Source organism: Vigna angularis, chromosome 1 (assembly GCF_016808095.1).
Source record: "Vigna angularis cultivar LongXiaoDou No.4 chromosome 1, ASM1680809v1, whole genome shotgun sequence".
NCBI lineage: Eukaryota > Viridiplantae > Streptophyta > Magnoliopsida > Fabales > Fabaceae > Vigna > Vigna angularis.
Window position 1 is genome coordinate 23267766 of NC_068970.1, and position 26321 is coordinate 23294086.

Here is a 26321-nt window from a genome sequence, read left to right on the forward strand (position 1 = left end):
AAAATGAGCCAAGTTAGCCTAAACCCAAATCTATGCGAGGCAACCCAGACCTAGGTATATATGAGTCAACCCGTACCCTAGTGAAATATAATAAGATTATATCTAAGTTGAGTTAAGGCAGAACGAGACAAGTCAACTTGAACCTAGTTTATGCAAGTTAGATTGAATAGGTTTTCCAAGCTCAAATTAAACTCAGTTAGCCAAAATCTAGGATCAAGACGAGTTGACCCAGGTCCAAATTGAAACGAATGGATTCAAACTCAAGTCGAGTTGTACTAGTTCAAACATAAGTCGAGGCAGAATAACATTATTCATTCAAGTTGAAAAATGTTCATATTTATTTTTGTCTAGATCAACACACATTCAACCAACTTCAAATAGAATTAAGAAAGATTATGTTTTTTGAATCCAAGTAAAGTGAAGTTTATATTCATTCAATACATAGACTTACATTAGTTCAAAATCATGTCAAGTTGTATTAGATTATTCTTACATTAAGTTAATTCCACATCAAATTTAAATGTAACTGAAAGAATTGATTTAATTTAAATTTAATCTAATTTAAATTAAATTAGAAAAATATAGATTAATATAATATAATTCAAATGAATCCAAAATTTAGATCCAAACTAAATTTTGAGAGAGCTGATCTATAATCACCGCTAAGTTAAATTTGCGCTTTTATGGTATAAAGAAGGATTTGTATAAAAAACTTAATACATATTACACAAAATGATGAAGACTATTACTTTATATTGTTATAAAGATTGTTACACCACAACACGAGGTCTCACGTGTTATTAATATTTTCACGGAAATCAGTACATTAATAGTGAATAACAATGTGGACTATGCATGACAGAATTTATGAGATGTAAACAGTTTTTTATATTATAGTTTAAATTGCGTAATTGCGTCAATACTTGAAAGATTCGTTAGATGAAACCAATTTAAAATACAAAATTGCCCGCATAAATTAAGAACACCATTTTGATAAAGAATTTTATCGAAATTAGACTAAACGTATCCCGTTAGACAGATGACGACTTTGTTCACCAATTAAGAATGCTCAAACTGAACTTACACCACAAATCTTCACCGAATTACATCACACATACTCTAATTATACTTGCTAATAAGTACATTTGCAATGGGATAAGAACCTTTCATCCCACTTTGTGAATATTAGTGATGACACTATTACAAGTTCCATGTCGATTAGATAAGACAAATTTAGAGAGTGAATGCAAATCTCACCTTACAACTTTTTATAAGGTTAAATTAGACTTAAAGTCCACTTCTTAAAAGACAACCACAACAACTAAATTTGAAAATTAAATATTTATTAAAAGATGCCATATTTAAGCCCTAAAAAATCCTCCAAATAGGCCATAAAATCCAACTAGTGTGTTCTAGATGTGTGCGTCAAATATCAGATATATAACTATGATTTCTTATATACGTAGACTCATTAAGAATGATTATCTGATAAAGATATTATTAGGTCTGCTTATAATTTAAATGTATTTATTTATTCAAAAATAGTATAGACATTAAGTTTATAATTGTTCTAAATCTGTCTTATTTAATAAATAGCTAAATATTTCATGTCTAACAAATATTGAGTTTAAATGTGAACATATTCAAACTATATTTCTAAATGGTTTATAAAAAATATACATCAATTGATTATATTAATTCAAATAATAGGTTGATCCGAAGGTTGTGTACTTTTACATAAAATTAGTGTTTAAAAAGAATAGGAAAGGGTAATTTGAGAAGCAAATTGTGATCCTTTACACATAAAAAGAGATCGTCTCTATTAGATCTTTAAAAGTGAAAAATTAGTATAATTGAGTTCATGTGGTTAAATTGAGTTAACAAAGTTAAATTTAAGCTGAATAGTGATTGTAAGGTGAAATCTTAATTAAGGTGATAAATATAAATAATCACAATTGTCACTACATTCTGTCACGTCATCATCTTCCATCTTTCTTCAAATCAGAAACCTATAAAAAAAATCATACACATAACCAACTAAAATCTCTTCGAATCGCGCTGCTATCACGCTTCCAAACTCAATCATATACTTGCAAAATCAATCCCCTACATCACAAGCTTCATCTTCTTCTTCAACACCAAACCTGCAAAAGAAAACAATTAAAACAAAATTGCAGGAACCCTATAATTGCTAGAGTTTGTAATTTGGAAAAGGTTGAATGATGAACCATAATTTCGAACTTTTTTTTTAATCATAGACAACTCAATTTAATTTTAACCTGTTAATCCAATTTAATACAAAAACTTAATTTTTCACTTTTTTTTAGGCCAAGTGAGAAAAAATATAAAAGAAATGACCTATTTAAGATTAAACCAATTCATATTAATCTACACTTCGAAACAAGTTTATCCTTCGTGTCACATGAAATATCGGAATGACATTCATGAATACTAACAGGAAACCAGAACAAGATTTATCATAGTTGGAATAAATTCCACTATCTTTAAAGAAAGAAATAGAACCTGTTTGATGAAAATAGAATCTTTAAAGAAAGAAATAGAACCTGTTTGATGAAAAAATAGAACCTGTTTGGTGGTGATAGGAACAGATTTATATAGTACAGAGTAGAAATCGACTGATTCCAGAAATATGAAAATCGACTGATTCCAGAAATATGAAAATCGACTCTGTTTCATATCTTTATTTATTTTAATTACTTTTTTTTTCTAAAATTGTATTTATTAAAAAAATTCTAAAATAATTATAACTCATTTAAATATAATTTTACATTATTTTGAACATTAAAAAGAATTAGAGTAATCTTCCTTTCCAATTTATTGAAACTTTTTTTAATCTTATTACATAATCAAAGTTCTTATCAACTTTCACAGATTTTACTTTCGTATCTACTTCCACATCACTTCCAAATCTCTTTAAAAAAACAAAAAAATTTACTGTTTCATCTTCCTTCAATCATTCCTTACAAAAGAACACAAGAAAATCCTGGATAATATCAAACACTGAAACACTGCCACGTGATCTCCACGCAGAGCATTTTGATATAAACAAACATTATTTTAACGTTTTTTTGTGAAAAAAAAACAGAATCGTTATCTGTTGCTTGCAGCAATAAACCCTAGGTCATACGGTGATACGTAAGGTGCGGATGTTTAAAGGGATTTTGCTTCTGTAAAGCATATTTTAAGAGAATTTTCTTTTGAGCCAAAACCCGTAATGATTATTTTTTTTAAGTCTTCCATAGCTCTGCCAATGAAAGGCTTCTATATATAAATAATAAGAAAAAAAATAAAGTTTCAGTGGCCACCACACACAGGATAGCACCACTTGTATTGAACTAAAGGCAGAAGAAAATTGAATGATATTGCAAAACCCTCGTCAGAGTTCAATCAAAGCAAAAATCAATGCTAAAATTTGGGCAGAAGTTGACATGTAGACTAAATTTCAAAAAATGAAATTCGAAATTGTGCTGACAAACTAGTGTTTACAATAAGAATATTTAAAAACAGTAATAATATAATATCGAAGCTAAATCCTACATTATGTGCTCAAACCTTAATTGTCTGACATCTCCCGAAACCTGGCTAGGGCTTTTTTATGAATAAGCATCTTGTAACTGTCCCCTGCCTGCACCTCAAGGCTAGGATCCAACTTCTTCTGTTGACTCCCAAGTCCTGCCCTATGTTCGGTGGCTTGTGCCAGGACAGGCTCTATCATTCCACTTCCATCCTTTCCTAGTCCCTGTGCATCAAATAATCCATAATACAGGAAACACCCATAATATAGAAATGTTAGAATCCTTCAGCAGAGATGTTGAGAGAACCAAATTTCCAGGGGTATCCCATCCAATTCCTGAGGTCAGTCCAAACATTCTAAGAAAAGAAGATATCTAAACTAGACGAAAATATTATCTAGGTCTAAGGATTAAAAAACTATCATATGTCCCTGAAAAGATAGAATTTGAATTCTGGAACTTATTCCAAATATAAACAAAATGACTACATCAATCTCTACCAAAACAACCTGAATAATAAAAAATAACTATGAAATGCAGAGGGAACGAAACGGTACCAATCCTTCCTGCCAGCCCATGTTGCGAAGCATCCTATTACCGACATTGTTTTCATCAATTGCTCTGTCTGCCGTAATCACCTCAAAAGTATCAACGTTGACATCTCCAACTACACGTCCACCACCAACCCCGGGAGGGAACGGCATTGGATCACCCTTCCTTGATGCAAAATCTCGGTCTTCAAGAATACATATAGTAGAAACAAATATTTTCTCAAAAAGTCAATCAACATAGTAAGCTACCAGTTTACCTATTATTGTCTTGCAAACCTACTATTACTTAATAGTTGATACTAAAAGATCAACAACTTGCTACAACAAAACTTTTTAGAAGTACGTTTTGGCCAATAGAGTAATAAAATAAAATGCATAATTCTACTATATTTTAAAAATATATAACTACATGAGAATTTACATGCACACAATTTTAATCTCCTAACCAGGAAAGTTCCTTCAATTCCTTCTATGATAAAAAAATGCCCACACCTATGATCACCCCAAACAGTAAATACAATTTCCCAAAATATAGGTAGGCACACGTCAATGCCTTTGTTCACATCTAATGAAAAACTAATTAATGCTGCCTCTACTCCCAGAGCCTTTTTCATCAGAGATACCAGGCAATGCTTTGAAATGAGTAACTAACAACTGGCAAGCAAACACTCTCCCTTCAGCTCAGCAGTTTTTTTCAATCAAAAGTACATCAACACAAAAGTAATGAAACTGAAACCCATTATAAATTAAGTAGTCTTACTTGAATCCCCAATGTCAAGGTCAGCCAAATCATTTCCAACTGAAGATGATGAGCCATACAAACTCCTCCTCTCAGCTGCACGATCCCGGTAAGTTGTCTGAGGTTGTTCCTTGTGAGTTGAAGCAGGAAGAGGCATTTCTGAAAACCTTCTTCGCCCACTTCCAACTGTAGCAGGCGGTGTATATGAACTCAGGGCAGACACATCTGTTCTAAAGGGAGTAGCAACTGTCTGTGGATCAACATTTGCTGAAGATGAACCATGCATAGATGATGCAACAGATGTAGAACCTGAATAACTATCTGATTTAGCAACCCCCCTTCCTGAGCCCCTTATGACCCCCATCACAGTCCCTCCAAGACTATTACTAACCGGTCGTGGCTGTGCCTGAGAATCAATAGCAGTAACCTGGGCAAGAGTTGTGTGAATTCCTGGATTAGAAGCATTAGTTTCCCTTACCATAATCTCACTTTTTGACTTATTCTTAGCAGAATGCCCGGCAGAATATGACCTATCATCAGCTGAAACCGAAGGCTGATTGTCTTCCAGAGCCACTCTAGTAGCCTGTCCCTCATGGCTCCTCTGCTTCCACATTGTTAATACATTGTTCATTTTTTTCTTATTTGCCAGAATGCTGCTCTTTGATGCAAGCTTTATTTCCTTTGATTTTTCCTTTTCTTTCTTCTCTGCAGCTAAAGCTGCTGTTGCTGCAGCCTGGACAGCATCTGCCAACGAAGCTGGCTTCTCAACCGATATAACAGTAGTAGCTGGTGCAGAAATGACCTTTTTACTTCCAGAACCATCAGATGTTTTAGAAGGTTCAGACTCATTATTAGGTGCTTTATTCTGATTTTGATCAGTGCAAGGTATATACTGCTGAGTTTGGTTGTCATATGAATACCAAATCCCATTATTACCATCATAGTAAAGACCTACATATGACAAGAGTGTAGAAGATAAAAAATAAAACATAAGGGAATACTACAACTTTTTACAAGTATATTAGTGTTTCCAAGTCTTGATGCTGATAAAAGAAATAGGCTAAGCCACACATGCAATCTCTATAAGCAACAATTTCCATAGCACAGTGCTAGCATATTAGTTAGTTAGTGAGTGAGTATGTGTGCAACAGAGATGGAAACATACTAGGTAAATGGGAGATAACAAAATTTTGCAGCCTAATCTTGTCTAACGGAGCTCAATTACATAATAAAAGGAGATAAGGTAAATACAGGAAAAGCAACAGCCCAAAAATTGACTAGCACTACTGCATCAATAAATGTAATCGTAGAATTCACTTCAACATGCACGTTTTAGGTAATCTCGAAACCTACTTTGGCTAATTAGAAAAAGGACCCCCATGATGGAAAAAGTCTCGAGAATTACTTATGAAGCAAACAAAAATGCTTTGAGAAACTTTAAGATAATCATAGGCTTTTCTCTGATTAACTCAACCAAGATTCATACCAGTATTTCCGTCATAGTAAAAGCCAGAAGCAGCATCATAGTAATAACCCGATGCTTCATCCCAAACAAAGCCCGATTGTGGAGCACCAACTTCTGTGCCAGGTTGCTCTTGACCAGTAGATAGTTTGTCGTCTGGGTTATACTCTTTTGGAGCCCATCCCACTGAATCATACTGAAGATTGTCGAAAAGCAAAAATACATAGATCAAATTTATAATAACTTCACAGCATATCAGAACTATAATTATGAACACAACTGCAGTAAGAAATACAAAATATTAATGTGGAATATTCAAGGAAATCAGAAATATCTCGTGAAAGAAATACCTCTCTACAGGCAAAGAAAATCAGTGACAATAGACATACAGTAACACGGGAAAAATTAATTACCTAGGAGCTGTACTGTACACCAAAATTAGGAACCAGCTTAAAAAAGAAAAAATATCAAAGCTTTAAGGAAATTATAACTCACTGTTCACGTTTTCCTAATTAGTGACGCAGACGCTTCAGACATTTTACAAAATCAACTTTTAGTCTGGCCGAACATTATTTAGAAACAAAAGATTTTTCACAACCTGTGCCATTCTTTTTTCATGATAAGGCAGAATCCCTGTTATTTTCCACCAGATTCTTTATTAATTGATATTATTATTATTATTATTATTATTATTATTATTATTATAACTTATAGCTCTTCAACAATAAAATAAGGAAGTTTGAACTAATAAATCATCCTCAAATAATACAAGCACTAACATGGCCTAACACCACAAAATGATATGAAATTGTCAATATTCGCCTTTCACAATATAGAATGTCTTCAACCGTTTATAAACCACTACACAAAATTTATACACAGAAGAATAAAACACCTGTTGGGCAAACGTTGCAGCTTCAATAGCAGCAGCTGCAAGACTGCTAGATTGGGACGTTCCTGATGTTCCTGACCCAGGGCCCAGGATACTTTTTGCATATGCCACTCTTAGAATCTGCCCATTCTTTTCAAGCATAGTTCCATTTGTTGCCTCAAGGGCTTTGGTAGCATCTTCCACCTAAACAAAAATATTGTCACATTAATATCTACCAAAACACCTATTAACAGTTAACTTCTCTTGTCGGGCTTCTTCCCTTCCTTTTCATCTAGGAAACAACAAATGACTAAAACGTGAAAATGAATGGTATCATTCCCAAAGACGAAACACAGACAGATAGCTATTACTAAACTAAATATAAACAAATATAATTGGACCAACTTGAGTGAGTAATTACTTAAGCACTTATTCAACGAGGTATTGTTACATCAGAGCTTATTTTGATAAACTTTGAGCTATAAGTTTATTCACAAACTTTTTCAATAAGCACTTACTGATAAACTTTGAACAAGTTTCTAAAAATAAGATAAAAAGAACTTGTTCTGATACGCCTTTCCAAGGAGTTTATAGAAGAGTCATAAGCCACCTCCATAAGTCCAAACAAGATCTTCTATACATCCCTTTATCTAACACTCAAAGTATTGCTTAGACAACAAAAATATTCAACGAACACTTCAAACAAATGAGTCATTTCAATCAACGAAACCAACAAAATCCAGCAAAAGAAGATGTACACTCACTCTAGACTGTTTTACATAAACACTAGATGACATTTAGGAAGAAGATATCATCAAATGATGTAAAAATGACCATTTAACTGAGTAATGACACGAGCATTCCAAATGCACTCGTCTTGAGTTCTTATTAATCATTATGTTGTGTGACAATATTAACCTTTAAACACCAGGGAGACCGTGAAAGACAGACTACTACAAAAGTATGCAACAAGAATTGCTCAATTATTAATCATGAGTAGTACCTACCGAATAAAAGTGTACAAATGCAAATCCCCTTGAGACATGAGTGAATTTATCTCTCACAAGACGCAGATCCTGTAATAGATAACAACACTCCTTAGCATACAAATGAAAAAATAAACAGCAAACCTGCCCCTCCGATGCATAAAAACAGTCACAGGTTTGATTCGCTAGCTCATGTATTTAGCAATCAAACCTTAATTGGAGCATGTTTGGAAAACTCATAGCGGAGCATTTCCTCGTCAGCATTTTCATCCAATCCTCGGACAACCAAAACATGAGTTGGACCTGATTGTAAATATACTTACCAATTACAGAGCATTAATAAAACAACAATCTCTAGAACAGGAATTATACAAAAACTTACCAGCTTCCAAACCTTTTTTTCCGGTAGCTGCTGAATTTGATAATGAAATGTCTGCTGCAGGAGCATCGTCAGTTCGAGGCTCATTACACTGCAGTAAGAAGAAAAGAGCACTGAACCAATTCAATGTCCGCACATATGCACACATACTTATACCAGAACTGAAAAATCGGTGGCTACTCTAAATTAATCATCCAAAGCATTAAGAACGCAGAAAGTCTACAATTCAAAAATAGTAACAAGATACAAAAATGATGCCCAAAGGATTATGAACCTGATAGCAGGATGTTCGGCGTGCAAAATTTATGTAGCCACATACAGTGCACATCCAATCAGATGGAACCGTAATGCTCTTATAATTATGACCTGATTTCACAGATCCATCCGGACCAGGACCTCCAGTTGGCTTGCTACTGCAACAAAATATAGCTCAAAATGGTAACATCGATTAGATTATTGTAATTAACAGTAACAAGATAAAACTGAAAAGTAAAAACAATTGGCAAAGCCCTAAAGCTGACAACATACCTATATTCAAAGAAAAGTTTTCTGCCATCGACAACAAAACCATCGTCTCCTAGTTTGTCCATCATTCCTTGTGCAGCTCCCTAATCCATAATAATTTTACTAAATATAACATTCATGAAAACATAACATATATATAAATTAGAAAATAAACATGATATATACCACAGAAGGAAAATCTATAAATGCAAATCCACGAGAGACTCCAGAATTTCTCTCCTTTATAACTCGAACGTGACGAAGGGGCCCCCATTCAGCCTAAAATTATATAAATGATGATACCAAAATTAAAAAAAAAAAAAAAGATCATCAAAATCTACCAGAGTAACTGATGAAGCTCAACAAAACAAATTAAGTACGACATACAAGGATTTGGTATAGATCTTCATCGGTTGTCTTCTGCGAAAGACCTTTCACTACAACGGTTGCAGATGGGGCCTATGAAAACAGCTTTTACTTCCAATGGTTCAAAAGTAATAAGATAATCACTGAAAATATAAAAGGAAAGAACTATTCAGCACATACCACAGAATAATGTTCGCGCTGTCGTTTATCATCGCGATCCCGACGTCTTTCACCTTTATCATATCGACTCTCAGTATAGCTACCTTCCCTATAACTTCTACCATGGCTTCGACCTCGAGGGGACCTCGATCTTGGATGGTCATCATATCCACGAGACTGAGACCGGGAATGAGAATGGGAGTGAGAATGGGATCGGGATCGAGAACGTGAGCGCGAACGAGAATGTGATCGTGAGCGTGAACGCTCATGCCTCCTACGTGGACTCAGTTCTCCTTCCCGACTATGACCTCTCTTATCACGTTCCCGATCCCTTGATTCGCGTCGCCTCCAATTACTGTCTCTTCTACTACCTCTTTCATAGTCAGAATCATAACTATGCCGACCATGATCATAATCCCTGTCATGGCTATCCTCCCTACGATGATGAGAGGAAGCCCGGGACTTGTAGTCATAATCTTCATAGGCATAATCGTCACGTTCATGTCCTGAAAATCTGGCAGGCTTATCATATCCTCGGTCACCATAGTTTTCAATGCCAGTATAGCCATCCCGAAACCTTTCATATTCTGGGTAGGTGTCAATCTCACGATCCCTGAAACCATCTATCTGATTATATGATTCATGATAGGGCCTCTGAAAACGTCTAGATTCCCTGTCAAGAGGATAATCTTCATCATAACCTCTTCGTTTGGATTGACTCCAGTGGCCAACAGGAGGTGGTCCTGGCGGCAGGTAGGCCTCCCTATCCAAAATGTCAGGGTGGAAATTATTTCTCTGGTAAACTGGATCCCTTGGATATCTTTCATCAAGAAACCTTCTCTCATCATAGGAACCACCGACCCTGCCAAAAATATGGGGTAAAATGGGAGGAAAGAAAAACTAAAGCTCGATACAGCACAACAATATAACTAGATGAACATTTTGCATAAAAAAACACGAGCATATCTCAACTATACAATCATGAGGTACATACCACAATACCAACAAATTGGAAAAAAAAAATCCTCAAAGACACAATCTTTTACCCCACAGGTTTCATATTACCGTAGTGATGATGATGATAAGCATCAAGCAGTTGCACTCACCGGAAGTTGGGCTCGTGGACGGCGCCGTATCCCTCAAGAGCCTGTGGATTCAAGAGAATAAGCTATGTCAGGAACAAATAATCAATGGGACGAGGGTTAGGCAAATGGAGTCCATATCTGACTGCCCCCACAGCTAGCTTTCTTTCACAATTCTCCGATAAAAAATCAGATTGAAACCCTAATAGTAGTTTCTTTGAATAATGATCCCCATATTCCATATAGGTGAATTATTTAAGGAGGAAACCACAATTACGCTGTTATTATCCCAGCCTTGATGCAGAGCATAGCGACCAGGATCCATATCTTGCCAAGCCCACCGTTCCTCTCTCTAGCAATATGTCTCAAAGTCAAAACCTTTCTCTCTCCCTGTAATATATGCACAAACAGATTCAGTTATCCACCATGAACCAACAACCTTTACCACCTCCTGGGCCCTCTCCTCCAATCCAACAATTACCGTCTTCCAAATCCTCGCTTTATCGACACATCAAGAAATCCATCACCTCTAAAACTATTTTCACAATTAATTAAACATTCCAATATTCGAAAACATAAAGAGTAAAAATTCATGAACCCACAATCTGAAAAAATCCTACCGATCATCCAGACAGTTGAAAACAAATAACGCTACGGTTAGGGTTTTTACCGATGGTTGTGGCGGATCTGGGGTTTTGGCGGCGCGCAGATTGCAGAACGAAAAGACGATAAATGTGAGCACTTGAATTGGATTATGGATGGAAAGAAGAGGGATGAATAGGAAGTAACGAGACTCTGAGTTACATCAATGAACGAATGAAGGTTTCATCTCAAAATCCACCACGACCAATTTATAATTTGTAATTAATAATTAATAATTAATTCTTAATTTTTTTTTATCTCACACATCTCAATATTGTAAAACCATCCATGGGATATTCTTAAACCACGTGTTTATCTCACCTCAATTGCCACTACTGCGTGTCTCGCGCATCTCACTGTTGTAAAATCTAATAGGAATGTCATCCAGTTTTGTAAATTAAGGAATTAAATTATTAGATAAAAATAAGTTTAAATATTTTTTTAATCTGTGCAACCAGTTGTTTTTTATCTTTTAAATTTAAACTTAATTCCAATTTGAACTATATTTCTATTTAAACTAAGTAGTTCTTTTTCTAAAAATCTCTCAAATCTTCCTTCTAGTAGTATTTGAGTTTAACATTGGTTGACTCAACAAATTTGTTGATTATTAAGTTAATGTTAGTATTATTTAATATATTGTTTTAGATTTATAATATTTTAAATATTTATTAACTCTTTCTATTTATTAATAAGAAAAGTTATCTCAAATTGCAATTGGTTATTAAATTTGATTTGTATATTAAATTAATGATTTATGTATTATATTAAATTATGGATGTTAATTATTATTTTAAATTAGAACTTAATAAGGTTTAATTGCTTCCTTTGTCCCCAGTTTGGTTGAATTGTGTCAAATTCATCCTCATTTTTAAAAAAGTTTCATTGTCGTCCTCACGTGGTGTAAAAGTGTCAATTGAATCCAAACATAGAAAAAATTTGTGTCAAAGTAGTCATCTCCGTTAAATACACACTAACGGTGTTAAGTGGCTGATTATTTGGATGATCCAGTGAGAAAGACATGAGACTCTCTATTCTTTCAGCTAGGAACTCCGACGAAGGATCGTCTCCCTGCGCGCATACGGCTGCCCCCACCAAACCGACCACCGCGAAGAGGCCTTCCGCCTGGTCCATGACGTCACCGGCGACCCCAAGCGCCACCAGGATCGCGGCTGGCCGCGGTGTCAGGTCCTCTCTCCTGCCCCCTTTCCGCGCGATAGAGGAGAAACTCTTTCAGTCCGACACCGGCCTCCGCTTGGGCACGTCCAGCCACCGGAGGCAGCGTTCAGGCCCTTCTCACCCTCCGATTCGGCGCGAGTTCTCTTCCTTCTCCATCGAACACCGCCAGTGCCACGAAACGCGGCCAAGGTCGCCGCCAGTTACCGAACCCCGAACACCACCTCTGAGGCAACAAGCGAAACCCTACCGTCGACGAAGCTAGTCACCATCGTTCTCGCCGGAGTTCGTTTCGTCATCGACGCCACCGATGGCGCCTCTCCCTCTCTTTTCTATCCTTTTTATTTACTGGTTGGTTTGGGATTTGGTTCTTGGAATGGTTGATGGATGATCCAGTGAGAAAAATGGGGATGAATTTGACGAATTCTAGAACGGAAAGGGTGGAAATCCGAGAGGGGCTGATCACGGGTGTTGGAGATGAAGGCCCCTGTTGGAGATGAAGGCCCATGAGGTAAGGAAGAAGATGAGGGTGATGAGCAGAGGGGTCAGTGCCACGAAGGGGTGAAGATTGATGATGGTCATTGACACCGTTAGTGTGTATTTAACGGAGATGACTACTTTGACACAAATTTTTTCTATGTTTGGATTCAATTGACACTTTTACACCACGTGAGGACGACAATGAAACTTTTTTAAAAATGAGGATGAATTTGACACAATTCAACCAAACTGGGGACAAAGGAAGCAATTAAACCAACTTAATAATGATTTAAAAAAGGTTAAAAAGAGTCTTATTGGTTATTTTGAACAAATTTGTTTCTTTAAAATATAATCCTATTTTAAATTTGCAATAATTATTAGTTTTGGAAGTGTTAATAAATAGACTTTAAATCTAACTTAAATATACAAAATTAACTTGTAAGGTAAAATTTGCACTCAGATACATACAACAAATTGATCACATTTGTAGTTGTAGAGTTTCAACATGTTTTTCCACACCGAAACATATACAACTCGAGTGTATGACTAGACATTAATGAGTGATTTGATAACGATCCAATAATGGGTGAAGTAATAGAACCAATAAACAACAAATTTCACAAGGATATGTTTTCATGGCTAAAAAGTGAATTTGGGCTCTTTCTCCTCTTTCAACTAATAAGTCAAGGCTGGTATTGAGACAACCTTCATTTTGGATTTCGTTACATTGTTCTCATAGAGGAGATGGTTCTCCAATTTCAATTGGGATCATGGCATCAATGTCGTATACTAGGTTAATGTGAGTTTCACTGGTCAAAGATTTGGGGGTGCACCTATAAGCCCCTAAAACTTCTAGCAAATCTTCTAGCCACCTATCCTTGGTCGAGTTCAGTTTCTTCTTTAATTCTACTTAGATTACTATGTCAATGGCTTCAACCTGCCCATTTGGTTGGGGATGTTCTATTGAACTTGTGAAGTGTTTGATATCGAGATTGGAATAGAACTCGACTATATCCTTTTTTATAAATTGTCTACCATTATTAGTGATTATAATATAGGCACCCCATACCGACATACTATGTACTTTCAAAACGAACATCTGCTACTATTGATCGTAATTGTTGTCAAGGGTTTTGCCTCTATTCATTTGGTAAAGTAGTCAATACTAACTAATAAGAATTTGACTTGGCCTTTGTTGGAGAGGATATGGTGTAGTTCCTCCTGTTTACTATGAATGACGTTGTCATGTTTTTGACAAGGTATACACTTCTTAACATACTTGGCACAATCCATTTTCATAATCAGCCATAATTACTCGACCCTTAACACTCTTGAAACCATGGTTCTTGCCTTAGAGTGATATACACATATTCCCTCATGCAACTCTTTTATTATGTACTAAGCTTGTTCTATAGTGACACACTTGATTAGTGGTCAATTATAACCTTTTCTAAACAGTTTGTCACCCACTAATGTGTAGCGTGCAACTTTTCTAACCTAACCTTTGTCTTCTTCGTCAATAATGTTTCCGGTCTTGAGATAGTGGATGAAAGGCATCATCTAGGTTGTTTCTCCCTTGTCCACCTATATGCATTCACCCATCTTGTCAGCGGATGGTGATGGCAACACTTGTTGTAACAATGATTTATATCATCCCTTTTTCCTTGTGCTTGCTAATTTAGAAAGTACATTCATCCTTATATTATCTCCTTTGGAAATGTGTTCGAGTTTCACCTTGGAAAATTTGTCTATCATGATCTACACTATATGGTAGTATTAAAGCAACAAGGCGCCTTTGACCTAGTATTCTCCTATCAAATGGCCTAATGTGAAGCGAGAATCAATTCAACAAATTATCTTACAGGCCTTGGGTTCTTTAGGCAATATAAGGTTGGCTATTATAGTTTCATATTCGGCCTGGTTATTAGAAGTCTTAAAGTTGAAATGCGATGATTTTCTATCAACATGTTATTTGGTCCTTCTATTACTATGTTGACTCCTACTCCCTTCCAATTGGAAGAACCATCAACATATAAGACCCACTAGTCTTCTTCCAGAACACCATCATCCTAGAGATCACTAGTAAAACCTGCTAGACATTGAGCTTTTATTGGTCTTCTCAACTTGTATAGGATATTAAATTCTGATAATTCTACAAACCATGATGACATCCTTCTACCTAAGTTCGACTTTTGCAAGATCTTTTGTATCGGGTAATCAATTTTAACCATAATAGAGTGACTATGAAAGTAAGGCCTAAGCCTTCTTACTGTTGTGACAAGAGGCAACGCCACATTCTCTACCATTTGGTATTTGGTTTTGAAATCTTTAAGAGACCTACTAACGAAGTTGACAAGATGCTGCTTGCCATCAATTTCTCATATAAGAACCACACTAATGGCGTTTGCAATAACCGCTATATAAACCAGCAAGGGTCAACTCATATTTGTTTGCATAAGATAGGTGGGATGTTAAGATACACTTGGTTTGTTCAAACTTGTCCTGACATTACTCATCCAAGCAAATTTGGTCTACTTCTTTAGCAACTTAATTATTGACCCTGTTTTATTTCTTAGCCTTTGGAGAAAATGTGAGATAACCATTAACCTCCCAATTATGCATTGCACCTCTTTCACATTCTTTGGGTTCCTCGTGTTAATTACGCTTGACATTTTTCAGGGTTTGCTTATATTTCGCTGTGCATCAACATACATATGAGGAAATGGCTCCGTCAACTCCGAATACACACTTCTCTAGATTGAGCCACAAGTTATACGTTCATGGGGCTACGTCTAATAGATTATAGGCATGCTGGAGGGGATGAACAACTTTACTATCATGCCCAAAAATAATTATTAGAGTTGGTTTAAAATAATTCCAGAAATAGTTAATAAAACGTCAATTTTAATTAAAAAATATCTATAAAAATTAAATTTAGTTTCAATTTAGAAAGGGACAAAATTGCTCCATTTTAATAAAAATGGAACTGAATTAAAAAAGAAAAACAAATATAAGAACCAAATTAAAAATAATTAAAAAATTAAGAAAAAAATAAAATAATTTAAAAAAAAAACAAAAAAAAACTATGGATTGACATGTGGCATACACTATTTCCATGTTGTTAACTATTTAAACGAATTTTCTAAAAAGGACTTAATTGATTAAAATAAACGAAAATTAAGACTTGATTGAAAAAAAATAAAACCACGTTGAAAAAATTGAAAAAAACAAGAACCAAAGTAGTATTTAAGTTTTTAAGTTATTAATTAACATTGAAAAAATATGTAATGTACATATTCACCCTCATCTTTATACCTAACTAAGAAAGTCAGGTGTTACTCATACCTATACTCATATCTATATTCACTCAATATATAAATTCCTAAAAAAATAGGGACAAGTTCAAAAAATACACATAGAAGTGATATATTTGTCACTTGATGTTTAAAATTGATGAAAAGTATTACTAACAATATTTAAAGTTTTTCAAAATCACAAAATAATGTATTATTTTTGTTAGATATTTATTTCATCACTATATTAAATAATTTAATAAAAATATATAAATATTTTTGAAGTTTTTTATGAATGGGTTATCGATCGTAATTTTTCTAACAATTGGTCCATAGCAATCATTGGAAGCCAGAAAGGGAAGACAATAAGAAAAACAACAATTTAACATGTAAGTTAGACAAATTCATACAAACAAATAATTAACATATCAACCATATGAGTATCACCACCTCAAAAAAAGTTATATATTTTATCATATTAATGTGACTAGTAGGAATGACAACAGGATAGGACGAGGATATGTTTCACTATAACATACTTATCTTTAAAGAACAAATTCATTTTCATATTGAAATCCAATGGGTATAAAATTTGTCACATTCCCGTTGGATGTTGGATAACGGATATATATGGGTATCCATACTTGTATTTGTTTTCTTACCATTTTAATATTAATTCAATTTATAAAATAAAATAAAAAAATTCTTGCAAATAAATTATAATATCAAAAGGACACATTTTCATTTCTTCAATACCAAATAATTAGAAAGAAATTGTAATTGTATATATTCCAAATTAGAGAATTAAATAAAATTTCATGAGAACTAAAACATTTACTACATTTACAAACATTGATTAAAAAAAGTTGATAAAATTTAAAAATATTTTTAAACAGTTACAAATAGAAAATAGATATTCAAATTTAAAAATATTTTAAATGTCTCTCTTTGCTCTCATTCTTTAAATTATAATGAAATCTAATTTTTTACCTATTAATAAAAATGATAATACACCACTTAAATGAAATCACATAAGGAAGAAAGGTTAAATTAATAATATTTGAAATTTAGCATACATCTTTCACCTTTTAAACTTTAATATATGATGGATGGTGATAAACAAGATTCATCACAATGACATCAAATAATTATATTATAGTCAATAAAATTTTTATATACAATTGTAGTGATACAATTACACTTATGATAATGAGTTAGAAAATAAAAATAATTATATAAAAAATATCAAAAACAATATTCTACATCGTAAAAATAAAAAACAAATAAAAATATTAAAAATAAGTAAAAATAATCAATTAAGTGTCTTAGAAATAATTTGATACGCCACTAAATGAAATCACACCAAGAAAAATAAATGTATAATTAAGGATATGATAAGATAAAAAAACAAAGTTGATAATAGAGAGAAAAAGAACAAGGAAGAAGAAAGCATAAAAGAGAATGAAGACTATTTTTGTGTGTTACTAACAGGAGAAGTCTTGTTTATAGATACAAAATGTAACCTATCATACATAAGTCATACATATCACATATATACCTCATACATAACTCAATCAAACCTCATATATAACCTATACATACCTATTAGTCATCTTACTCATTTTTAACTTTTTGTACCAATGTTGACTCCCTACAATCTATCTTATACATAATCTATACATACCTCATAGACAACTCACACATACCTTATACATAATCCATACATAACTGATGAATCATTATTTTCTTCACTTCACTTAGCTTATTGTACTAGAATTAATCGGGGAATTGTGCTTAATTGTTCAGTATTTCCCCATTTTTCTGAATTATGCTTAATTCGATCAGAAATTCTTATTTTAATTAATTTGAATTATCTGAGACTAATTATTTACATTATTGAATGTAGGGAAAATTCTGGAAAATATTTTAGAACATTTGGAAGAAAATTTATTTGTACACTGTGTTATTTACTCAAAGTTGTTCTGCAGTTATTTAATATATGTGTTAATCTAATGAAATATTTTTTCTGTAATTTGTAGAAGCAAACATTGCTTAGCATCAGTACAACACACGGCTATTGCAACCAGCCACAAAAAAAAAATGGAATTTGATTTCTTAAAAGAATGAAGCACTCACGGCACAATTGAATAGAAGTGAAGTCCAACATTTGGTGAAAGGTCACGCACATCCAATCACTACATGACAATTCATTTTTTTTTGCAAGCATATAATACATGAACAAAAGTGGAAGCAGCCACCTAGGATTTCTTTGGCTTAAGAGAATGAAAGAAGCCGTGAAACATGGAGGGGCCACTTTGAAATGATAAAGCTCACGGTTTTGTTTTATATTGAAGAAAACTATAGTGACCCATCTTTCTTTGAAGACATCAACGCATGGTGTAGTAAATAGAGGGAAGTGTCTCGGCTGGGAGCTGGACGCAGCAGCCACCACGAAGGAAGTCTCACGGCCTAGTCCAGCGTTGGAAATGGAAGAGCTCATTGGAAGCCAAGGCAGCAACCACCGTCCAGCTTAAACACCTCCAGCAGCGTCAGCCAGCTCCTCCAGCAGTGTGGTGTCCAAGCAAGAAGTCCTTCCGCATCCAGCAGTGGAGGGAAAGCTCATGTCCAGCTTGAAACCACCATTGAAGAGGAGGTGCTGCCACGGAAATGGAAAGAGCAGCTCACAGCAACAGAGGAGATGCGTCCAGAGGTGCTATCACGAGATGCATTCAAGTTGGAGCATATGGTAGCATGCTGATACAGAGAATGAACCAGTAGAAGCAGCTCAGGATCTCTACAACACAGCAGCAGCAGCTTGGAGGAGTCTCAGTCCATCATCATTCCGCAATGCTTCATCACCATTAGTAACCGAAAAGAGAAGAGAATGGTTACAGAGAAAGCTCCATGCAGCAGTTTGGATTCACGTGGACAACAGCCTTGTGTCCATCTCTTCCACTCCACACAAGCTTTTGGTTTTAGATCTTCAATTGGAATAGAGCACACGGTTGGAGGAAGCAGCTTCACTGCATTCCAGCCACCTACAAGAAAGAAGAAGAAGAGCTGCAGCGTTTTGGAAGGAAGCACCCTGCAGTTTGGAAGAAGCTTTTCGGTCCAGCAATGAAGTTAGAGAAGAGTCTCAGCGGAGGTACAGCAGAGAGCAAATGCAGTAACTGCTTGGCAGCTGCAACGTGAGGAAGCCATGGTTGAATGGAAAGGAAAAGAATGTGCAGATTACTTTTGGCCTTCCACTCCACACGGCCATTCAGCATTTTGGACGACAAACATGGGGCCACCACTAACGATATTGGTTTTGGTTTTTGAGCATTTGCCTTGACAAAAGATATGATTGAATGTGTCCAAAATCCAAATTGAAAAGCATAGGGGTGTCCGGAATATTATTCTTAAAGACTAAAAAGGGGAGAAGGGGCCACTGTCACGTTAAAACAAAGCACACATTCTGCTGGCAGGGAGAATGAAGCTACATCCAGAAGTTCACGGGGAGGAGACTATGCTACGGGAGTTGGTCAGAGAATTGGTTATAAAAGGAAGGCAGCATGCTGAGAAGAAGAAGCAGATTTTAGTAATTAGATTTTAGGAGTAGGAAACACTCTCGGTTCCTCTCTTCCAGAGGCTCTGAGTTTTCATTCTAAACAGTGCAAAAATGTAGCTTTTATTGCTGAAACGTATAGAGTGTTACAGTTTTCTCGTTTTATTGCTTATCTTTACTGTCCTGGAATTTTAATTTAAGAGTTGAATGTTTGATAAATTTCATTTTCAGTGAAGTGATTTTATTTTATTGTCTCTTTATTTTACCGTTTGCTGTTACGTTTTATGCATGTTTACAGTTCCAGCATTTTAATTTCAAACACTGTGTAATTTTCCATTTTCCATTTTAATTTTGTGTTATTTAATTTCCAGTTTATTTAATTTTACCACATCAAAACCAAAATCACAAACCCCCCATTTAGTGTAAAAAAATCTGAGACTGAACCCACACAAATTGGTCCTTGAGAGACGACCTAGGAGTCACTTCCTAGAATATACTGCATTAATTCGTGCACATCAAATTTGTATGACTGCGACAGTCGTATCAATAACTCATACATAACTTATACATAAGTCATACATAACTTATACATAAGTCATACATAACTCATACACACCTCATACCTAACTTATACCTATCTCATACAAAACACATACATAAGTCATACATACTTATACATAACACACACATACCTCATATATAACTTATACATACATACTAGTCATCTTATTCATTTTTAACTGATGATTTCGTACAATGTTGACTCCCCACAATCTACCTCATACATACCTCATATATAACTCATACATAAGTTATACAAAACTCATACATATCTCATACATACCTCACATATAACCTATACATACATCATACATAACTCATACACACCATACACATAACACATGCATACCTCATACATAATTATTTTTAAATAATTGTACTTTGTTTTTTTGATTTATTGAAAAAATAGCTTTTGAGGCAGTTAAGATTGCTTTTCAATCAAGGAATTAGCCGAGAACTTTTCATTGGAAAAGTGCTTAAGAGTAAGCAATGAATTGAAAGTTTCTTTATTTTGCACACAATAAGAATAAGGCCATATATTTTTCCTCAAAAAAATAATTCAAAAATGACTTTCGTTTTTAAAGTTTAAAGCGAAAAAGAAGGGACATATTCACCATAAGATTTCAGTGACTGAAATTGTCGTAGTATAATGATAAATATACTTTCAAAGTTCATTTTAGATCACTCTTACTTCAACTTTCTTCAAGAGTAACCGAAATCAAAGCAAATTTAGAGATAAGTGAACTAGTTTGCATTGTAATCCATTTTATAATTTTCGAAATGAGATTAAAAAAAGATATTTTTAAAAAATTATTGGCATGTTTGAAACTCATTAAAGTTGTATATGAGAGGTGAACTTGAAACAATTGGTTTTTAAACATCACTTTTGAAACCTAAAATAAAAATCAAAACAAAAATATATATTAAATTTTAGATTCTATTTCATTAAAATAATTCGTTATATGAATTACAAAATTTTAATCAATTAAAATGTTAAATTCAATTCTACTATTAGATTAAAAAGAAATTGATAAAAACTTGAACGGGATCTTGTATCCCATTTAACATAAAGAGACTTACTGAAGATAAATATGGTCAAATTGTTTTAAAAAAGACCAAAACTCTCTCTTTTTCAAAGAAAATGAAAAAAAAAAGTATTAAATTTCTCTTATCTTTCACTTCCATCTTTCTGTAACAAAGATTATGTGTGATTGTTAAATTATTAGAATTTTATAATTAGTTCAATTTATTATACAAAAAGAAATTATTTGTTTTCATTAACTTGTTGATGGAATGTTTAAATTACTATTTCTCGGAATTGACGTACACTAAAAATTACCTATAAATTAACATATAAAATTATAAGTGTTAACCATTTTAGTGTACTCTTTCAAAACCATAATTTAAATTTTAATTTGGTAAGAAGTCATCTAATTAAATTTTACCTTAAAATTCTCATTTTTATTTAGTTTTTAACATTATAAAAACCACATGAGATACATGCATAAGTTTAGTGAACTATATAAAATTATATTACCTTAACCTATGTCTCAAGTTAGTAAAATTGAGAAAATGAATATCATGAATGACAATTTTATGTACTAATTTTGTAAATATATGTCGTATAGTAACATGTATATATAAGTAATCAATTTGGTAAATTGTTTTGTTCAGTAGCTTTTTTTATTCTTTTTTAGGTACTGTGAGTAGTTCGTAGAAACATAAACGATGATATACCCTGCTATCAGTATGTTGAGCATCATAGTGCCTCCCACCACGATTCCTGCGAGTTCTCCCACCTACAATTACATCGATCATGAACTTAAATGTTGAACATTAATATAATCCACACACACACACACACACACACACACACACACACACACACACACACACACACACACACACACACACACACACACACACACACACACACACACACACACACACACACACACACACACACACACACACACACACACACACACACACACACACACACACACACACACACACACACACACACACACACACACACACACACACACACACACACACACACACACACACACACACACACACACACACACACACACACACACATATATATATATATAATCACAACTTTGAGTATGTGGCGACTGTAGTGACAACGAACATGAGATTAAAGGCAATACCTCACAAATAACTCATATATACCTCATACATAACCCATACATATCTCATACATACATCATACATACTTCATACATAACGAATACATACCTCACACATAACTCATTCGTAACTCATAGATAACTTATACACACCTCATATACACAACTCATACATTTCCCCATACATAACCTATACATATCTCATACATAACACATTCATAAGTCATATATACCTCATATATAATCTATACATATACCTATTATATAACCCACACATATTTACCTCATACATAACTCATATAAAGCTCATACATAACACATACATACATCATACATACCTCATACATACCTCACATAACTCATTCGTAACTCGTACATAACTCATTTGTGACTCATACATAACTTATACATACCTCATACATAATTCATACATAACCTATACATATCTCATACATAACACATTCATAAGTCATACATACCTCATATATAATCTATACATACCTATTAGTCATATTCATTTTGAACTGATAATTTCATAGCAATGTTGACTCCATGCAATCTACCTCATACATAATTCTTACATGCCTCATTCGTAACTCACACATACCTTATACATAATTCGTATGTAACTCATACATAACTTATACATAAGTCATACATACCTCATAGATAATTCATACAGACCTCATACATAACCTATACATACCTCATACATAATTCTTTGCATATGAATCTCTAACCTCTCTAAACAGAGGTATTGCCATTTAGGTAGATTAAAAGAGATATTTTAACACACCTTTCACTCTATGCTTTTGTGTCATAAAATTGAACACATATTCAAGATTTTATCTACTTGAACATTAATTTTTATACATTAAACACCACTCTTTTATGCCATAATACATTAAATACACCATACACTTCAATTCACATTTTATACACGAAACAAACTTTATTTTTTCTTGCTTTCTACAATATTTATATATTATCATCTGAATCCTACCATCCATTTTCTAGTGTCTAAGTTGAATCTTTAAATGGTATGATGACTGCTGACAATAGAGACAAGTCACCTTATGAAATTGATTGAAGCCTTTGCTTTGGTGTCATCATCTTCTTTGGGCAGCTTCACTACAGTGTAGGTATCAACACTAACAAAGCTCTAAGTATGGGAGCTACCATATAAACCCATATAGCTTTATAATTACTTGCGGTGATGGCAGGACCTAATGTTCTTATTGGGTTCATTAAGGCCCCTAATACTGGCCTGCAATTCAAGTTTAAGCATATTTAAATAAACTTCATTTTTTAAGAATAATTTTAATCAAATCTACTAAAAGTGACTATTTTTCAAAATTGATGTATACTAAAAGTTACTTTTAAATTAACATCTCAAATTACAAGTGTGAACCATTTTAGCTTGGTCTTTCAAAACTATAATTTAATTTTTAATTTTGTAAGAAGTCATTCGATTAAATTTTCTCATTTTTATTTAGTTTTTAACATTATAAAAGCCACATGAGATACATGCATAAGTTTAGTGAACTATATAAAATTACATTGTCTTAACCAATAGAGATGCACTAGGAGTGCATGAGGTGGCAGGTGTTGAATAAATTTCTTCGTTATTGTTCATATGTCACGCCACCAAGAGATCAAAATTATTTGTTTCTGGTGAGTGAGAAAAGAAAGATGATAACTTTGTGGTGGGTGAGAAGAGATGTTAGAATCTTATATAGGAAATGAAAAAGAGAAACTAGTGATCAACAGCTGCCAACATGTTCCCTTCTTACCTAACCTTTTACCTAATCTTTGCTTGCCAAAACGGGATGAGATGAGAGTTTTCTTAACCTTGGTTGTCTAGTTTTTTTAGTGACTAAATAGAGAGTGAAAGAGAGGAAGGGGAAGAGAAAAGGGAATGGAGGATTTTTCTCTTTCTATTTTTCTAATTTCGCTCATTTTTTTTTGTAATTATAACCGCTAAGGCAAGCATGAGTGGTTAAGTATAGCAATGTCTTCCTTCCAAAAAAACTTCTAAAAAATATGAAAATAACTTCAAAAATTATTCGCAAGTTCTCCCACCTACAATTACATTGATCACAAACTTAGATGCTGCACACTGATGGAATCCATATATATATATATATATATATATATATATATATATATATATATATATATATATATATATATATATATATATATATATATATATATATATATATATATATATATATATATATATATATATATATATATATACACTCACAACTTTGGAGTTTGTGGCGACTGTAGTGACAACAAACATGAGATTGAAGGCAATAATACTTCACAAATAACCAATATATACCTCATACGTAACTCATACATACCTCATATATAACTCATACATACCTCATACTTAACACATACATACCTCATACATAACTCATACATACCTCATACAAAATTCGTTTGTAACTTATATATACCCCATACATAACTCATACATACTCTACACATAATCCATATATACCTCATCCACAACTCACACATATCTCATACATAACCTATACAGAAGTCATACTTACCTTATACATAACTCATACATAATCTATACATAACACATTTATAAGTCATACATACCTCATATATAACCTATACATACCTATTAGTCATCTTATTCATTTCTAACTGATGATTTCGTAGAATTGTTGACTATCTGCAATGACATAATTCATACATACCTCATACATAACTCACGCATACCTTATACATAATTCAAAAGTAATTCATACATAACTTATACATAAGTCAAACATAATTCATACATAACATCTACATACTTCATACATAACACATATATACCTCATACATATCCTATACATAACTCATGCATACGTCACACATAACCCATGCATACCTCATACTCACACATACGTCATACATAACTCATACATACAACATACATAACCCATAAAAAATTTTAACTGTCCTTTTTGGCTTTTCTTCGTGCATGATTTATGTACAACATGGATATCTTTTTACACCTTTCACATAAACCAGGGGTGTTTCACCTAAATGACTTTCGGGTAAGCTAGAACCACCTTCTAAATTTTTTTTCTTTGGGTACATAGGTTCTAATCTAGTTTCATGGGCACTTGAGGGATATAAATGAAAGAAACATAACATTTACATACTTCATGCATACCACATATATACCTCATACATACCCTATACATAACTCATGCATACGTCACACATAACCCATGCATACCTCACACATACCTCATACATAACTCATGCATACAACATAAATAACCCATAAAAAACTTTAGCTTTTTTTTTGGCTTTTCTTTGTGCATGATTTATGTATAACATGGATATCTTTTTACACCTTTCACATAAAACAGGGGTGTTTCATGTAAATGACTTTCGGGTTAGCTAGAGCCACCTTCTAAATTTATTTTTTTTGGGTACATAGGTTCTAATCTAATTTCATGGGCACTTGAGGGATATAAATGAAATAAACATAACATCTACATACTTCATGCATAACACATATATACCTCATACATACCCTATACATAACTCATGCATACGTCACACATAACCCATGCATAACTCACACATACCTCATACGTAACCCATACATACCGCGTACGTAACCCATAAAAAACTTTAACTCTCCTTTTTTGCTTTTTCTTCATGCATGATTTATGTACAACATGGGTATCTTTTTACACCTTTCACATAAACCAGGGGTACTTCACGTAAATGACTTTCGGGTGAGCTAGAGTCACCTTCCAAATTTCTTTTCTTTGGGCACATAAGTTCTAATCTAGTTTCATGGGCACT

The 26321-nt window shown here is 33.6% G+C and overlaps 1 protein-coding gene across 2 annotated transcripts; it reads right to left on the reverse strand.

Annotated features, from left to right (window-relative positions):
* Positions 1-1945: 1945 nt before the first annotated feature.
* LOC108343512 (SUPPRESSOR OF ABI3-5) lies at positions 1946-11467 on the reverse strand. 2 transcript variants are annotated; one of them, XM_017581868.2, is made up of 17 exons: positions 11303-11467; positions 10910-11022; positions 10657-10697; positions 9572-10412; positions 9413-9484; positions 9212-9304; positions 9050-9129; positions 8796-8934; positions 8525-8612; positions 8354-8445; positions 8164-8232; positions 7181-7360; positions 6310-6481; positions 4845-5774; positions 4091-4269; positions 3574-3760; positions 1946-2144 (listed from the first exon to the last, which is right to left on the reverse strand). In XM_017581868.2, the coding sequence occupies exons 2-16, from the start codon at positions 10955-10957 to the stop codon at positions 3575-3577; spliced, it is 3210 nt and encodes a 1069-aa protein (XP_017437357.1). In that variant the 5' UTR covers positions 10958-11022; positions 11303-11467; the 3' UTR covers positions 1946-2144; position 3574. The 2 variants fall into 2 exon arrangements, with proteins under 2 accessions (XP_017437357.1, XP_017437330.1); XM_017581841.2 differs by lacking the exon at positions 1946-2144 and having other exon boundaries at positions 3436-3760.
* Between the last annotated feature and the right edge of the window lie 14854 nt (positions 11468-26321).

What these genes read in the sequence shown, in the direction of transcription:
- LOC108343512 (XM_017581868.2), bottom strand. Translation starts at nt 10,957, where the DNA reads ATGGATCCTGGTCGCTATGCTCTGCATCAAGGCTGGGATAATAACAGC. An exon ending in AAACTTTTCTTTGAATATAG is followed by an intron (nt 8,935 to 9,049) that starts GTATGTTGTCAG and finishes ATTTTGTTGCAG; the next exon opens with TAGCAAGCCAACTGGAGGTC. An exon ending in CCAAACATGCTCCAATTAAG is followed by an intron (nt 8,233 to 8,353) that starts GTTTGATTGCTA and finishes TATCTATTACAG; the next exon opens with GATCTGCGTCTTGTGAGAGA.